Here is a 19902-nt window from a genome sequence, read left to right on the forward strand (position 1 = left end):
TCGCACCTGCGTTTATTAAACCAAAAGGCATTACTTTGTAACAGTATAATCCTCGATCAGTAATGAACGAGGTATGTTCTTGGTCTGGTTCATACATCGGGATTTGATTGTATCCCGAGTACGCATCCATGAAGCTTAAAAGCGCGTGACCTGCAGTGGCATCGACAAGCTGGTCAATGCTAGGAAGAGGAAAGCTGTCTTTGGGACAGGCTTTGTTTAGATCTGTAAAGTCAACGCATGTGCGCCATGAGCCATTAGGCTTTGGCACGAGTACTGGGTTAGCTAACCAGTTGGGGTAAAATGACTCCCGTATAAAGCCGCAGGCAAGGAGGCGGTCAACTTCTTCTTTCAGCGCTTGGTACCTCGCGGGGTCCATTTTGCGGCGCTTTTGTCGGACACCTTGCACTTCGGGGTCAATGTTCAAGCGATGACACATGATCTGTGGAGATATCCCGACCATATCTGAATGTTTCCAGGCAAAAATATCAAGATTTTGTTTTAAAAAGTTCGTTAATTGTTCTCGCAACTGTATATTTAATTTAGAACCAATTTTTAAAACCTTGTTATTATCTATAGGATCTATAGGTACCTCGATTGTATCTTCCGCTGCTTGGGCTGCGGCGGTGTGATCGAGGATTCTTGGATCCAAGTCTGGTTCGTCCATGTGCGGCACCTCCTCGATCCTGAGGATCTCCTGGCGAGGCGGTGGTGCATCCAAAAGGTGGATAACATTTACCGTCCTTTTTTCTGCAAGTTTAACAGCTGCGTTATAACATTCTCGAGAGTCGGATTGGACTCCCCGCACCGAACCTACTCCAGCGGGAGTAGGGAACTTCATCGTCAGATGATAGATCGAGGTTATGATCTTCATCTCCTTCAGAATTGGTCGACCAATTACGGCGTTATACGCTGAGTATTGGTCGATTACTGCGAAGTCGGCCATCGACTTGGCTGTTACTGGGGCAGTTCCCAAAGTGATTGGGAGCTTGATCATTCCTTTAATTGCTATGACATCTCCCGAAAAGCCATAGATGCTTGATGTCATAGGTCGCAAATCCTTCTCTTGCAATCCCATTTGCTTGAAGGCTTGGTTATTCAGCAAATTCACCGAACTCTCATTGTCAACCAGTATACGATGGACATTGTCTCCACCAATATTGGCGACTATCACCAGTGCATCAGAGTGCGGGTGATGGACCCATCTCGCGTCGCTCTCCATAAAGACGATGTCATCGCATTCTTTCTTAAAGAGCTTCTCTGGTCGTTCACCAAGATTGTTCACATTGGTTAACGGCCTCTCCTTGGCTTCTCTGGCATACCTTTCTTGCGATTTGCGAGAGTCGCCTGCGATGTGTGGTCCTCCGATTATAGTTAAGATATTGCGAGGTGTTCTGGAGCCACTCGCGTTCTGGGTATCTCCTTTGCCATCCGCTTGGGGATGTCCTTCCTCACTTCTTTTATAATTTTCGAACTTCCCTCTCCGGATCAGTTCCTCTATTTCATCCTGCAAGACCCAATTCAAGAGTAGTATGACCAATGTCCTTGTGGTACTTACAGAATTTTTTAGGATCCTTCCGGTCGCGATTTCCCCTGATGGGGGGCGGCTTCTTGAAGACGCCGTTCCTTTCCTCATTCGCATAGATATGGTCTCGAGGTACGGCAAGTTCAGTATAGTTGACGAAGCGAGGTCCTCCCTTCCTTTTCGGCGAGGACTCCTTCTTTGGGGGTGACTTAGCCAACTTCGGGCTTCGCTGTCTGCGCGGGCTACGTCTTCTTGGGCTTCGGCCCCTGGAATTCTTCCCTCGCAGACTGCGAGAGCGCGACTGCGGTATGGGTGATCGTCTTTTGTCCTTCCCCTTCTCTAACTCTGCTAGAGAGTTCTCGATTCTCTTGTGAGGTTCGGCCATGGCGAAGAACTCTACTAAGGACTCCGGCCTTTGAGCTTGTAGTTCCTTCGAGAAGTCGGTCCTTGGCAAGATACCTGTAATCAACATACAAACAAGCGAAGACTCGGGGGCCTTCTCGACCTTTGTTACTTCTGCGTTAAAACGCTTGAAATAGTCCTGTAAAGACTCACCAGGTTCTTGTTTGATGTTGGCCAAAGTCGTATAGGGTGGCCTATACGTCATTGTGGCTTGGAAATGTGTGAGGAATAAGTCGACGAAATTTTCCCACGTCGATATCGATGCCTCAGGTAATTGGGTAAACCAATCATGAGCATTTTCCTCGAGTGTTGCCGCAAGAATGCGGCACTTCGCAAGTTGCGGTACCTGGTCCACTTCCATTATAGTATTGAACTTTTCTAAGTAATCCAACGGGTTAGAAGTACCTTTATATTTGAGGGATTCGGATAAACGAAACCCTTTTGGAAGTTGGGCCTGTCGCACCTCTGCAGTAAAAGGCGAAGTGCCATGCAGCTTGTATATAGGCTTGCGCTGTTGCTCGAGCATCTTCAAGGCTTGCAGAAGCATGCTTTGGTCAATTCCCCCTGTCGCAGGGACTGGAGTCGCTGCGACTGTGGGGCTCGCAACTACTGCGGCAAGGTTTGCTGGGATATTAATCCCAGTAGTCGCGACCGGCGCGATAGGCGGGTTATTACCTGCGTTGACACCCTGATCGCCCGCATGGGGATCACGGAGCGTCTCAGTGTTATGTGGGCCGCGGGAGCGTGCCCTGAAAACTGCGTTGAGATGATCACGCAGATCACCTCGGTGTACTTGATAACGTCCTCCCTGTTGTGTCTGTACAGAGCCGGACCTTGTATACCTGCTCGGAGTGCGGCCATGCGATGACGAAGAGGCTGACTCTGCGTCGTTGTCTCGCGATGGACGACTGCGAGGATTGCGGCGCTCAGGATCCTCGTCGATTTGTGCGCTCTGGTTAGGAAACCTTGCAGATTGATCTCTTGACATCGGGTGATTCAAGTCCAGAGCTTCAGGGTCAGTTCTTCGTTCCCTGCGTACACGGTTAGTTTGACGTCTGGAAACTGTTACCTGAGGGTTTTCGTTGCGAATGGCAGGAACTCGAGGAGGGCGTCGAGCTCGACTCTGTCCATCTACCTCGGCTTGTAGTGCCCGCAGTTGATCCTGAATTGCAGCATATTGATCGGTGGTGAGCTGGACCATTCCCTCGGATACTACCGCCGGGGTGACGGGGGGAAAATGCATGGTTGCTGGTGGTGTGGACGTGTCTCCGACTTGAGGGCCAGTCGTTTCTGGGAATAGGTTGAGAGGTCTGATGTTGCTCCTCCCTACTCCGCCGTTGATGACGTCTACAGGTGGCACTCCAGCTCCAGGCAGCGGTACACTCATTCTTCCAATATTGATGGATCCGTTGTTAGCTCTGTTAGCGTGATTTCCAGCCATGATGAATAGTGTTCTTTAAAGTGAATGAAATCTTTCAGTCGAATTCCCACAGACGGCGCCAAATGTTGTCGAGTGAATTTCGCAACACCAAAATGTATTATTTAATTGATATAAAAGAGAATTTTCAGGGAAATGACAAGTGCGAGTATTCGACCTAGAATGGCGAGTACTCGACTGGGAATGCAAGAACAAACAACAAGGCTGGAAAATGTAAACAAGACAAAGAATTATAGTGGTTCAGTCAGATTATGATCTGCTTAGTCCACTGTAGCAAAGGATTCGTAGGTGCATTTTCATGGTGGATCACCCCTTTATATACAAAGTAGGTGTCCAATCGGTTACATAAGGATCACATTCATTGTTAATCCATTATTTACACATTGAATTGCAATAACTAAACCCAAACAACGTTAACATTAATAAATGTGTGACAGTTACTAAGTTCATCAACGTATGCGTCTTCCGCATCTGCGAGTTGACTGTTCATGTTCCGTTTGTTGAGCTCGCAGGGTCGCCACTACGTTTGGGACGTCTGCGCCCTTAGGTAATCGCCCCTTGTAGACATCGCATGTTGGAGCTGGTAAAACTTGGACATGCGAATTTATATCGATCTGTCAGGGCTATTGGGTCGTTGGGACCAATTTGTATCATAGAGAGTTGGTCTCTATACTTGTCGCGGAAATATAGAGGGGACACTCGCACATGTTCTGACACATGCGAGTTGGATCTACCCTGCATGATGAGAATTACGGTTACGTGGTTCGACTTAGGTCGCGCTCGCCGTATCTCGCTGGTTTTATCCTGGGCGAGGTCTAAACTTCGAGAAGTCTCTCACGGACATTCAGCTTTCATTGGAAATCTGAATACACGTGTCCTTTAAAGAGGAGTCTGGTCTCGAGTTTCTAGGTGAGAGAAATCTCACTATAACAACAATAAGTGGTCGGCCAAGGTGTAGTAGTGGGCCCCACTTGATTTTGCAGTTTTATCAAATTTTATTTCTATTTTCTCAAAAACGCTAATTTTCTAATTCTAACCTTTTAAATGACAAAACTAATTATTTAATAACTAAAATACATTATTAAATAATATTGTCATTTAATTTAATTATTAATTAGACATATAAAGTCCATTAATAAATAAATAAACCTAGAATCTCTTTTCTTTACAATTTCACCCCTGCTTAGTGAAAATTCATAAAATTAGACATAGTCTAACTTTAGAATTATAATTGATCAATCACGAATCAATTAATGAGTCTTACAAGCAGAATGTTCTCAACTAGAATGGGGACCATGGATCTATATGCTGAGCTTCCAATAAGTGAACCAAATTTACCAAGTAAATTCCTACTTATTAATTCTTCGTTGAATCCACTCTTAGAACTTAGAATTGCACTCTCAGACTTATATAGAGCATATTGTATGTTCCACGATATCAATATGCTATCTCATTTAACCATTGTTATAATCTTATTGTGATTTAAAGATCCTCTATATAGATGATCTACATCGAGATGGGATTTCTTTACCGTTCTCACCCCTCAATGTATTTTGCCCCTTAAAACACTTAGCTACCTATAAATGGTGTTTAGTGATCTAATAATTAGTCAGTTAAACAAGAGCTCATCCATTTACTTCTATTTGCTAAGCTCGAAGGGAATCATCACTTGACTTCTATACACCAGTAGAAGCTATAGATTCCATATTTATGTTCAGCACTCCCACTCAATCATATTATCATGTTCCCAAAATATACGTATCACCCTGACCTAAAAGTGGGCTTAACTAATAAATCAAAGAACAGGAATAGCACTCCTGAGTTGAGCCTAAGCATATCAGGATTTAGATTCTTTTAATCTTAAGATCAACTACTGATATTGGCTTGGAAAGATATATGTTGGAAGTTATTTTACCAGGAACTTAGATCTACTCACAAGTATGTTCATTTAACAACCTAAATATGAACTTATAAAACGATATGAAATTAAACACATAAGAGTATCAGAAATCTTACAGTGATTGCAGCGGAATATATATGTCTCCTCCCACTCAGATCTCTAACCCTTGATTCCTTTCTGTAGCAGAGTATAATCAAGATCTGAGCCCGAAAGTCCTCATTTGTTGTTTCTGAATTCTACACAGCCTTCCTCACTATGATTGAGGTATTACTTGATGTGTGTGGGCACTACTCTAGCACTCATACATTTCGAAACAGTGAAGGAATAGAGAGAGAGAGGGTGGCGGCTCAGAGAGAATTTTCTGAGAGAAAATTCTTTCAGAATAATGCTGTGAAAAGCTTTTTCAGTTGTGTTGTGTTTCTGAAGCCTTTGCCTTCTATTTATAGATGACCACCAAGGGCTATGATTGACATTTTGAATTGAAAAAATCAAAGGGAAAAGGAAGCTAAGTGGCCGGCCTAGGCAATGTGGAAACAAGACTTGCCACTTTTCCAACTTTCCTTTTCCTACACTTGATAGTTTCCTTTTTGTGAAAAATTGCCAATTCCATTGTTCAACCATATTAATGATAAATCTAATTATTTAATAATTAAAAATAATTATCAAATAATATATTATCATTTATTTTATTAATAATGAAACTAATTAAAGTTTCCTAATTAATAAATATGCCCTTCAAAATCTCTATTTACTGTTTTGCCCTTAATAAGTGCTAAATTCTCAAACTGACAAGTCCATCTTGAGAATTTTTAATTGATTAATTAAAATCAATTAAATGAGTCTTACAAGTAATATCATCTCAACTAGTGAGGGGACCATGGGTCTATATATCCGAGCTTCCAATAAGCAGATCTAGAATTTACCACTTAAATTCACTGACTTATTAATTCTTCCTTGAATCCACACATAGAACTCAGAATTGCACTCTCAGTATATAGAATGCTCTATATGTTCCACCATATAGACACATTATTAGTTATCCATTGTTATAATCCTAATGTGATCAATGATCCTCTATATGGATGATCTACACTGTAAAGGGACTTAAATTACCGTAACACCCTACAATGTATTTTATCCTTAAAACACTTAACCCTGTATAAATGATATTTCAACTAAGTGAAATGAGTACTCAATCATTTATCTCGTTTGGTTAAGCTCGAAGGAAATCACCCTTTGCTTACTATTCGCCAGATAGAAGCTATAGATTCCATATTTATGTTAGCGCTCCCACTCAATCGCACTACCGTGTTCCCAAAATGTATGTATTGCCCAGACTAAAGATTTAGGCTTAACTAACAAATCAAAGAACACGAATAACACTCTTGAAATTAAGCCTAACCATATCAGGATTTAGATCATGTGATCTACGATCAACTTATGATATTGAATTGAATAGATGTTTACGGTAAGTTTCAAAATCTAATTCAAAGTTCAATATCGGTCCATTCCAATGCATACTCCATGCATCCAACCTGAGCTTTACTTTAACCTATGTTCTAGAAAGAACATAACATTTCTCCAAATGTAAGTAAACTCTGTTGTAGATTGTCATATCAGTGAAACCCAGTGTTCTGATAAATCTAGGAATACTTTATTCACATAGTCATGTTTATTTTCCACTGTGTTGACAACACAATAAACATGTTCAAGTATGTGAAAGGGGTTTGGATGAATTTATAAATCAAATAGACAAGCAATTGATTAAGTGAACCAAAACATACACAAGTGAATGAAAAATTACTTCTGTTACTTTATTGATATAGAATAATCTGGATTACATTGAAACAGAGTTTTATTTAGGGCATAAAACCCAACAAACTCCCACTTGCACTAATATAAAACAAATCAGTACATTTCAATTAATCCTAAATTCTGACGGTGCTTTTCGAATAAAGTTACTGCCAAGACTTTGGTGAATGGATCAGCCAAGTTATCCTGCGTATCCACTTTCTCCACCAGTACATCCCCTCTTGCCACATATTCTCTAATAATATGATAATTTCTTTCTATGTGCTTACTTATCTTGTGGCTCCGAGGTTCCTTACTGTTGGCTATAGCTCCAGTGTTATCACAAAGCAGGACTAGAGGCCTTTCCATTCCAGGAACTACACCAAGACTGGTGAAGAACTTCCTTAGCCAGACAACCTCTTTAGCTGCTTCAGCCGCAGCTATGTATTTTGCCTCCATGGTAGAATCCGAAATCGCAGTTTGTTTAGCACTTCGCCAAACCACTGCTCCACCCCCAAGAGTAAACACCATCCCAGATGTAGATTTCTTGTCTTCAAGACATCCCTGGAAATCTGAGTCTGTATAGCCTAAGGGATTCAAAGCACCACCCTTGTAGACTAATACATAATCTCTTATACTCATTAAGTATTTCAAAATATACTTAACAGCATTCCAATGTACCCTTCCTGGATTTGACTGATACCTGCTCACGATTCCAACTGCATAGCAGATGTCAGGTCTAGTGCATAGCATAGCATACATTAGACTTCCAACTGCAGAAGCATAAGGAATTTTTGCCATGTCTTCTATCTCTTGAGGATCAGTAGGACACTGTTCCTTAGATAGACGGATACCATGTCTAGAGGGCATGTTTGCCCCTTTGGTATTGGTCATGGAAAATCTCTCAAGAACTTTGTCAATGTAAGTTGTTTGAGAGAGAGCAAGGGATCTGTTCTTCCGGTTTCTGACAATCTGAATACCAAGAACATAGGCTGCCTCACCCAAGTCTTTCATGTCGAATTGAGTGTCAAGCCATTCCTTGATGTGAGTCATTTTCTTGACATTGTTTCCAATGATCAAAATGTCATCAACATAAAGGACCAGGAATACTACTACTTGGTTTTCCTTGAGTTGGTAAACACAAGGTTCATCTTCATTCTGATGAAAGCCGTAGGTCTTGATGAGCTCATCAAACCTTTTGTTCCATGAGCGAGAAGCTTGCTTAAGCCCATATATGGACCTATTTAATTTGCAAACTTTATTCTCCTGCCCAGGAAGAACATAACCTTCTGGTTGCTCCATATAGATGGTTTCTTCAAGAAGCCTATTAAGAAAGGCTGTCTTGACATCCATTTGCCAAATTTCATAATCTAAAGCGGCAGCTATGGAGAGAAGAATTCGGATGGATTTGAGCATGGCAACAGGACTAAAAGTTTCCTCATAGTCCACACCTTCTCTTTGGGTATAACCCTTGGCGACCAGTCTAGCTTTGAAAGTTTCGACTTCGCCTCCAGCACCTCTTTTCTTCTTGTAGACCCATTTACATCCAATTGGACGAAAATCTTCAGGTGGTTCTACATATTCCCAGACTTTGTTCTTTTTCATGGAATCCATTTCTGAATCCATACCGGCTGACCATCGCTTCCGTTGCGGACTTGCCATTGCCTGTTTATAGGTCAATGGGTCGTCATCAATACCGTCACCAACGACCATATTGATTTCACCATCCAAGCCATAACGAGATGGTTTTATAGAAACCCTCCCACTACGACGAGGAGCGGTGACTTTCTGAACAAGAGCTTTAGTAGTAGTTTTCTCAGTTGCTACAACTGAGGGAGTGGGATGTTCCTCTTCTTGAGTAGAAGAAGATGGTACATTTGAAGGAACAGTATCTGTGAGCATTTCCTCTAATACAATTTCACTTTTCGGTTTGTTGTCTTTCATATAGTTGTCTTCAAGGAAAGTAGCATTTGTAGAAACAAACACTTTGTTATCCTTGTGACTATAGAATAGTCCACCCCTAGTCTCTTTAGAATTTCCGACAAACATGCAAACCTCAGTTCGCGATTCCAGTTTGCCTTCTTTCTTTCTTAAGACGTGAGCAGGGCACCCCCAAATCCTATAATGGCGCAAACTAGGTGTGCGACCATTCCATAGTTCGACGGGTGTCTTAGGGACTGCTTTAGATGGAACAACATTTAAAATGTCGTTTGCCATTTGAATAGCATATCCCCAGAAGGACGTAGACAGAGTTGAGTAACTCAGCATAGACCTAACCATTTCTAAGAGAGTGCGATTTCTTCTTTCTGCAACTCCATTCTGCTGTGGAGTGCTAGGGGCAGTATATTGGGATTCAATTCCAAGTTCAATTAAATGATCTTTGAACTGCATATCCATATATTCTCCACCCCTATCAGTTCGCAAGATCTTTAATGATTTACCTAATTGGTTTTGAGCCAAAGCATGAAATTCCTGAAACTTTTCAAACGTTTCAGATTTCTTTTGCATTAGGTAAAGAAAACTATATCTAGAGAAATCGTCAATGAAAGTGACGAAATACTCATAACCTCCTCTGGCTTTTACATTCAGCGGTCCGCAAACATCTGAATGTACTAACCCTAGGGGTTCTTTGGCACGCTCTCCCTTTGCAGAGAAAGAACGTTTGGTCATTTTTCCTTCTAGGCAAGACTCGCAGACTGGCAGTTCTCCTAAGACGACATTTTTCAATGGACCGTCTTTGGTGAGCTTATTGAGTCTATCAAAGCCTATATGACCTAAACGTAAATGCCATAGATAAGTTTGATCATCATTATCGATCTCTTTTCTTTTAAGGCTTCTAGGTTTAGCTACATTGAAAAGTTCAGTATTTAGTGAGATTTGAGTATCAGGTCTTAAAACATAAAGCCCTCGTTCCATGTTTGCAACACATATATGAAATCCATTACGAGAAATTGAACAATTTGAACTCGAAAAATTCAATATATAAAATTGTGTCTGTAAACATGAGACACTAATCAAGTTTCTACTAAAATTAGGAATATATAAAACATTCTCTAAAAGTAAAAACTTCTTAGAATTAAACTTGATTCGAGCTGTTCCTCTTGGTTTAACTGATACCAACTCGCCATTTCCAACTTTAAGCTTTAACTCATCTGGGTGAAGATTCTCCCAAGTTTCAAGCAGCTGCAATGAAGAACATACATGGTTAGTAGATCCAGAATCAACAATCCAGGAGGATTTGTCGTTCTCTAAAACACATGATTCAAATACAAAAGCATCACCTTCGTTTGAATTGTCTAGAAGCCTGGGACATTGTTCTTCTTTATGTCCCTTTCCATTACAATTCGCACATAGAACATGATGTCTGATATTTGTACTTGAAGAAGCAGCTTTGTTAGAGCCCTCATGCTTAATCTTCTTCCTCTGATTAAAGCTTGCAATGCTAGGAGGTCTCATTGCAATCAGATCCCGCTCATGGGCCCTCAACTCAGACTCGAGTTTGTCCATGTCGGAGGAGTTAGGATTGTTCAATAAATAATATAGAACAAAACTGTTATACTCCTGAGGAAGACTATAAAGTATGAGTTTTACCCATTATTCCTTTGATAAATCAATTCCTAGTAGATTTGCCTTTTGGAATTTCAGATTCATCAACAATAGGTGCGAGTTAATGCAACTACCAGGATGCATTTTCACACTATTGAGTTCTTTTGCAAAGATACTAACTAGGAGTGGATCGGGATGAGGGTTATTCATATTGGCACTACAACATATCAATAAACAGAAGTAAGGTTTTGGTTCTATAAATTCATACACAGGTTCAGAAAACAAATAATCACTTATGTTATAAAAATACTAAATCTAACACAGTTTATTTTCCAAGGTTTCCAACGAACTGATACAGTGTCCCATTTAGGCGAGAGTCAAAGCGTCATCCATTGAATAGAGTTGTCAATTCATCTAAAATGTCAAACATTCTAGCAACCTTTTATTCGATCAAGATTGGAATTCAGCGTTATCCCGTTTAGGCGAGAGTCAAGGCAATTCTATCTTATGAGCTTCTACCATTGTTTCGTATTCTTATAAGTCTTACACAGTCGCCACCATTAGGGTGGTCATGAACCATATAAATAAACCTATAAGAATACTTATCTTTCGAGATTAAACGGCGCTAACTTGCTAATGAACGTTCCTCCATTAGGGAGGATTACTCACTAAAACAATAGCTATGTAAAACCAACAATGGAGATCGAATTTCTCTTTGATTAAAGCTCATTATTTGAACATGTATTTTGTTTAATCATTTATATTCCATATCTCAATAATGAAATATTGCAAATTAAAGTAAAACTTTAATTAAATTTCAAACATGAAATAATTTTGAAAAATATCTTATTTAAGTTGTTTAGAAAATCTAAATACCCAACTTAAAATATTCTTCAAACAATGACTTAATTAAATATTACCAATTAAGTAGTAACCACTTAATTTAGAAGATATTCCATTTTAAGTTCCCATATTTAGAAAATATCAACTTAAAAAATATCTAAAGAATCTCAATAACCAATTTCCAAAATTCCTCAACTTAATTTATAATATGAAATTCAAAAAATATTCAAATTTAAGTTGATTTGATAGATTTAACTAAATCTCAACTTAAATAGGAATATTTAATGAAATTATAAAATTAAGATTCAGAAAGAATTTATATGGTTATAATTCCATATTTAATTAAAAACAAGAAAAATACATATAGCTTTCCAGAATATAACTATTCAAACTATGTTTTTTCTTAAATTAATTTCAAGGAAGAATGAAATTAATTATGTTGCTAATCAAACTTTTATTAGGTCAAACTAATATAATTAACCTATCACAGTTATCCAAATCAGGCAAATGGACCTTCACAATTGGGGTTGTTCATGTGAGGGGGGGCTGGGTCCAGTATGTCGTACCCACTTCTAAGGCTCCCAACTCTCACACAAGGCCCAAAAGAGAGGAATTTAACCTTAAAATGAATAACTGTTATTAATTGAATAGGCTCACAACTAGATGAGCCTAAATAAAATCTATCAGTTATGATATTTTATTTAGCAACAACCACCTATATGTATCTATAATAGAAATTAAACATATAGGCTCACACAGGCATACACATTTGGATGGATCCTATCATGTTGCTAGGTCATACACAGATGAAAGAAGTTTGTAAAAATTACCTGTTACAAATTATTTACTTGATCTATCATCAATTGAACCTTTGGTTAAAATTAGATCATCTGATCTATCATCAAGTTAACCAAGGCAATTTAGATCAAGCAATAATAGGTTTTAGAAAACTTACAAACAATCTAAAACACATACTCCTGCAACAAGGTTAGATTTGGATAGTTGGATGTAGGATTTATTTAATTTTAATCATTTATTTCGAAAAATAAAAATAAAATTAAACCTACCATTTTGAAAAATTAGGTTTTGGGTAACCTAAATGTCATTTCAAAATAAATTGCTAACTTTCCTTTTAAATTTCATGTTATTTAATAAATTAAATAATAAAATAGAAAATGGTAAATACATACCCTTTTCTTGTTTTACAATTTAATTTAATTAAAAAAATAACAAAATTTAAAAGTTAACAAAAATACCTTATTTCCTCTTTTAAAATTATCATGATTATTATGATCTTATTTTAATTAAGGTCAAGTTACCAAAAAAAATTAATATCTGACATTAAAAAAAATAAAATAATCAAATTTTAAAGGAAATAAGAAAAAGGTAAGCAAAACTTGACCGAGAGATCACGGCGCAGGAAGGCTGCAAGCAGCCATTCCGCGCGCGTGATGAGTTGCTCGTCACCCCGATTTTTCCAATTTTCAAAAATTCATAACTAATTCAAATTAAATCGAAATCGAGTTCTCTAAAAAGGTAAATTGCTTAGAATTTTCCAAACTATCCAACAAAAATAATTACAGAATAAGAACAGTAACCATTTTTCCCAAAATTCACAAACAACATTCAAACATCAATATGACACACAAAGCAACATGATACCATCCAAAAAAACAAGCAAATCGTTTTATGTCCAAATTTCTTTCAAGCAAATCAATTACCATGGCTCTGGTGCCAGTTGTTGGAAGTTATTTTACCAGGAACTTAGATCTACTCACAAGTATGTTGATTTAACAACCTAAATATGAACTTCTAAAACGATATGAAATTAAACACATAAGAGTATCAGAAATCTTACAGTGATTGCAGCGGAATATATATGTCTCCTCCCACTCAGATCTCTAACCCTTGATTCCTTTCTGTAGCAGAGTATAATCAAGATCTGAGCCCGAAAGTCCTCCTTTGTTGTTTCTGAATTCTACACAGCCTTCCTCACTATGATTGAGGTATTACTTGATGTGTGTGGGCACTACTCTAGCACTCATACATTTCGAAACAGTGAAGGAATAGAGAGAGAGAGGGTGGCGGCTCAGAGAGAATTTTCTGAGAGAAAATTCTTTCAGAATAATGCTGTGAAAAGCTTTTTCAGTTGTGTTGTGTTTCTGAAGCCTTTGCCTTCTATTTATAGAAGACCACCAAGGGCTATGATTGACATTTTGAATTGAAAAAATCAAAGGGAAAAGGAAGCTAAGTGGCCGGCCTAGGCAATGTGGAAACAAGGCTTGCCACTTTTCCAACTTTCCTTTTCCTACACTTGATAGTTTCCTTTTTGTGAAAAATTGCCAATTCCATTGTTCAACCATATTAATGATAAATCTAATTATTTAATAATTAAAAATAATTATCAAATAATATATTATCATTTATTTTATTAATAATGAAACTAATTAAAGTTTCCTAATTAATAAATATGCCCTTCAAAATCTCTATTTACTGTTTTGCCCTTAATAAGTGCTAAATTCTCAAACTCACAAGTCCATCTTGAGAATTTTTAATTGATTAATTAAAATCAATTAAATGAGTCTTACAAGTAATATCATCTCAACTAGTGAGGGGACCATGGGTCTATATATCCGAGCTTCCAATAAGCAGATCTAGAATTTACCACTTAAATTCACTGACTTATTAATTCTTTGTTGAATCCACACATAGAACTCAGAATTGCACTCTCAGTATATAGAATGCTCTATATGTTCCACCATATAGACACATTATTAGTTATCCATTGTTATAATCCTAATATGATCAATGATCCTCTATATGGATGATCTACACTGTAAAGGGACTTAAATTACCGTAACACCCTACAATGTATTTTATCCTTAAACCACTTAACCCTGTATAAATGATATTTCAACTAAGTGAAATGAGTACTCAATCATTTATCTCGTTTGGTTAAGCTCGAAGGAAATCACCCTTTGCTTACTATTCGCCAGATAGAAGCTATGGATTCCATATTTATGTTAGCGCTCCCACTCAATCGCACTACCGTGTTCCCAAAATGTATGTATTGCCCAGACTAAAGATTTAGGCTTAACTAACAAATCAAAGAACACGAATAACACTCTTGAAATTAAGCCTAACCATATCAGGATTTAGATCATGTGATCTACGATCAACTTATGATATTGAATTGAATAGATGTTTACGGTAAGTTTCAAAATCTAGTTCAAAGTTCAATATCGGTCCATTCCAATGCATACTCCATGCATCCAACCTGAGCTTTACTTTAACCTATGTTCTGGAAAGAACATAACATTTCTCCAAATGTAAGTAAACTCTGTTGTAGATTGTCATATCAGTGAAACCCAGTGTTCTGATAAATCTAGGAATACTTTATTCACATAGTCATGTTTATTTTCCACTGTGTTGACAACACAATAAACATGTTCAAGTATGTGAAAGGGGTTTGGATGAATTTATAAATCAAATAGACAAGCAATTGATTAAGTGAACCAAAACATGCACAAGTGAATGAAAAATTACTTCTGTTACTTTATTGATATAGAATAATCTGGATTCCATTGAAACAGAGTTTTATTTAGGGCATAAAACCCAACAATATATAACGGTAAGTTTGTAATATCTTAACTTAGTTGCAGTATCGGTCAAGTCCAATGTATACTCCATACATTCGAAACTAGTATACTTTACTAATGTCCTGGAAAGAACATAACACTTACTCCAAGTGTAAGTACACATCATCGCTGATTATCACATTAGTGTAAATACAACAACACTGATGAAACAAGGACCAAGACTTTTGATTCATATGATCACAATCACATTCCACTGTGTTGACGATACTGTAATTGTGAATAAACATATGAATTGGATTTAACTGATTTTGTGTGTGTGAATGTAATAAACATATTAAACCATTAGCATGTAAATTCATGCAAACATCTATCACTTCAAATTTCTTATATTGATAACTAATCTGATTGTAAAGGGTTTTATTTAGGGCATAAAACCCAACATTTATAACCTAAATTCACTAACTTATTAATTCTTCGTTGAATCCACGCATAGAACTTAGAATTGCACTCTCAGTATATAGAATGCTCTATATGTTCCACCATATAGACACATCATTAGTTATCCATTGTTATAATCCTAATTTTATCAATGATCCTCTATATGAATGATCTACACTGTAAAGGGATTAGATTACCGTTACACCCTACAATGTATTTTATCCTTAAAACACTTGACCCCGTATAAATGATATTTCAGCTTATGTGAAATAAGTACTCCACCATTTATTTTCGTTTGGACAAGCTCGAAGGAGATCATCCTTTACTTACTATTCGCTAGATAGAAGCTATAGATTCCATGTTTATGTTAGCGCTCCCACTCAATTGCACTACCGTGTTCCCAAAATGTACGTATAACCCTGACCCAAAAGTAGGCTTAACTAACAAATCAAAGAACACGAATAGCCTCTTGAGATTGAGCCTAATCATAACAGGATTAAGATCATTTGATCTAGGATCAACTAGGCGATATTGACTTGAATAGATATTACGGTAAGTTTAATAAATCTAAGTCAAAGTTCAATATCGGTCCCTTCCGATGCATACTCCATGCACCCAACGTGAGCTTTAGTTTAACCAATGTTCTAGAAAGAACATAGCATTTCTCCTAATGCAAGTAAACTCTGTTGTAGATTATTATATCAGTAAAACCCTGTGTCTGATAAATCTAGGAAACTTTATTCACATAGTCATGTTTACTTTCTAAAGTGTTGACGACACAATAAACAGTATCAAGTATGTGAAAAGGGTTTCAGATGAATTTGTAAATCAAATAGACAAGCAATTGATAAGATGAACCAAAACATACACAAATGAATGAAAAATACTTCTGTTTCTTTATTGATGTTGAATAAAATGGATTACATTGAAATGGAGTTTTATTTAGGGAATAAAACCCAACAACCATATTGTTGAGTCTAGGAGATGAAGTACTGAGAGAGGTTTTTGATGAAGGAAAAGCCTTAGGTTTATGGAGTAAGTTTTCCTCCATTTACATGATTAAATCCTTAGCCAATAAGTTGTATTTGAGAAATAAACTTTACACTCTTAGAATGGATGAGTCAAAAGAATTGAGAAGCATCTAGATTACTACAACAAGATCATTCTAGACCTGAACAATATTGGAGTTAAAATTGATGATGAAGATCAACCAATTCTTCTATTAAGTTCTCTGCCAAGAACCTATGAGCATTTCGTGGATACAATTCTGTATGGTAAATATCCTCTTACCATGACAGAAGTTAAAGTAGCTCTAAGCTCAAAGGAAATTTAGAAGAAAGGTGGAGATGACAGATTTGATAACACTGGAGAAGGACTTCTTGCTACTAAAGGAAGAACACTCAAGAAATAATACAAAGGAAGCAAGAAATCTAATGGCTACAAAGACAAAGCAGTGTTATTGTTAAGTTTATTTTTATGAACTTTTAAAGTCCATTTTAGTATTTATTTTAGTAGTTTTTATTTGTTTTTGTTCAGGTTTACGCTTGAATTCTTTTTATTTTAGGTTTTAATGGTCACATATATCATGTGGGTTAAAATGAGAGAAAATATGTTAAATAATATGAATTTTATGGATTTATCATGAATTTTAGAGCTTTAAGATACCATGGGTGAAAAATTCTACATTTTGGATGTTCAACACGCTCCGTTTGTCATTGAAAATAAAGTCTGGAGCTTCAAGCTAATTTTTGACTAAGATCCATTCACTTTTACGAAAAACGTTCTGAATGAAAGTTATAGATCTCTCTTTCAAATTTCCAAAACATCTTAAATCGTTCAATTCTAAGTAATATCGAGAGAGTTATGACCAAAATACTATCAGTCATTATAGTAGAAAATAAGAAAAATAAGAGAGTCGTGACTCTCTATCCAATGTCGCGACTCTAGCGAAAAAATGGAAAACTTCCCAAATTTTGTCTATAAAACAAGTTGGAGCTAGGTTTCCTATATCAATCGAGCTTGGAGGCCAATTTGGAGCATATGAGGAAGGTTAGGAGCAGAAGACACCTTTGGCAGACTCCAAATAGTGTTTTTTCTGATCTATCTTTGTCTTTTATATTTTTAATTGAATCTTTGTTGTTTTAGAATGACTTTTATGAGCTAATTTCTTTAAAATAATATTATGTGAACCACTTGAATTTATCTTATGGATTAATGTAGTTATTCAATGTCATCTTCTTCTCTTAATTAAATTCTATGCAATTTAATTTAATTTTGCAATTATTGACTGATCACTTATAATTGTTATCTATGAATTTAAATTAAAATTCTAAAAAGTGAGATTTGAATATGCTTTACATGTTATGGATGCAGATTAATTTAGGACGAAAGTATCTAGATTATTTGTACGATTTTATGAGTTGCTTTGTTTACTGTTTTCTTTATGATTAAATTTTACCATAAAAATATAAAGAATTTTCACATAGATTGGGTTTGTAAGTCTTAACCAGATTATGAACTACTTAATTCAACTTGTCAATTGAATAGGAAGAAGAAAAATTGCGTAATTTCCTTAGAAAGTAAAATAAAAGATAGTTAGAGATCATAATAATCCTTATTTTTCCCATCATTATTTCTCTAAATTTTAATCACTATGTTATTTTATTTACTTTTCTCCAATATTTTTATTAATCAAATGGAAACAAAGAATTAATCGATTGGTAATTGATAGTCAGTCCTCGTGGGAACGATATATATGTTGGATTTTGTGCTCTAAATTAAACTTATTTTAATATAATCAAATTTACTAATTAATAAAAGATCAAAAATCATTCTATGTTGCATGATTCACATGATTTATTTCATGATTATGTTTAATGTATAAATTCTATTAAGTCCAAAACATATATAAATATATATTTGTTCATGATTATAGTGTCGTCAGCACAGTGCAATATAATCATGATTGTATGTTCAAAAGTTTAATTCTCATGATTTGTCATTTCACTAGATTTAGACTGACATGATAATCGGCAATAAGGTATACTTAAACCTTGGATAAGTGTTATGTCCTTTCCAGGGCATTGGTAAAGTTTACCAATATCGGATGTATAGAGTATACATTGGATGGGACTGATATTGAACCCGAGTAAGATATCTTATACTTACTGTTATATCTTTCTACGTCAATATCACTGGTTGATCTTAGGTCTACAGATCTTAATCATGATATGGTTAGGTTCAGCTTAGTTGTATTATTTATGTTCTTAGATGTGTTCATGGAAGCTAACAAATTGTTATGGTGGATATTTACATCTTGGGAACATAGTAGTTCAATTGAGTGGAAGCGCTAATTATAGATATGGAATCTATAGCTTCTCTAAGTATTTAGAAGTGAAACTATGATTTCCTTCGAGCTTGGATGAATAGAGAGAAATGATTGAGACCTCATTTCAGTAGTTATATTAGTTTACTGAAGTATCATTTATAGGTAGCTAAGTGTTTTAAGGATAAAATATATTGAAGGGTAGAACGGTAAATTTATCCCTATTCAGTGTAGATCATCTATAGAGGATCCTTGACTATTAGGATTGTAACAATAGATAATCATAACATATCTATATCTTGGTACATATAGAGCGTTCTATATAATTAAGAGTGCTATTCAATTCCAAATCTATAGTGGCGCAAGGTAGAATTAATAAGTTAGGGAATTTACTTGGTAAATTCTAGATCTACTTATTGGAAGCTCGGTTATATAGGTCCATGGTCCCCTCACTAGTTGAGATAATACTGCTTGCAGACTCAGTTAATTGGTTTTAATTAATCAATTATAATTCTCAAATTAAACTATGTCTTGTTTATGAATTTTCACTAAGCAAGGGCTTAATTATGAAGAGAAGAGATTTTGGGGTTAATTTATTAATTAAGAGACTTTGTATGGCTTAATTAATAAATAATATAAATAGCAATTTTATTTGATAATTAATTATAATTATTAAATAAATAGTTTTGGCATGTATATGATTGAATGGGAAAATATGGTATTATTAAAAGAAGAATAAGTTGTTGAAATAAAGTGGCGAAATTGTAACTAGAGAATGGTCCCTTTTAGTGGCCAATCATAGTGTGAATTTTCGCCCAATAATGTATTCTTTTGTAATCCATATAATTCAAACCTAAGCCCTAGTTGAAGCACTATAAAAGGTTCAATATCCACTAACTCAGAAGGGTATTTTTGTAAATTTTTTTACCGCTGAGAGTATTTTTTGTCATTTTACATATTTATGGGTTTAAATATGTATGAGATTTTGGTGATGATATAATAGTTAATTTTCTTGGCATGTGCATAATGCCTAATAAATATATATCTGTGGATATTAAATGGCTGTGTGATTTGTTTGATTTTGTTACATATTATTAT

The 19902-nt window shown here is 36.2% G+C and overlaps 1 protein-coding gene across 1 annotated transcript in view; it reads left to right on the plus strand.

The window, feature by feature from the left end:
- The first annotated feature begins 2411 nt into the window (after positions 1-2411).
- Positions 2412-19902, plus strand: part of LOC115717660 (uncharacterized) — a 34440-nt gene continuing 16949 nt past the window's right edge. Inside the window, exon 1 of the mRNA XM_061116387.1 lies at positions 2412-2543. Within this exon, the coding sequence (XP_060972370.1) occupies positions 2412-2543 (132 nt within the window). The remainder of the gene's footprint in view (positions 2544-19902) is intronic.

Source organism: Cannabis sativa, chromosome 5 (assembly GCF_029168945.1).
Source record: "Cannabis sativa cultivar Pink pepper isolate KNU-18-1 chromosome 5, ASM2916894v1, whole genome shotgun sequence".
Classification (NCBI taxonomy): Eukaryota; Viridiplantae; Streptophyta; class Magnoliopsida; order Rosales; family Cannabaceae; genus Cannabis; species Cannabis sativa.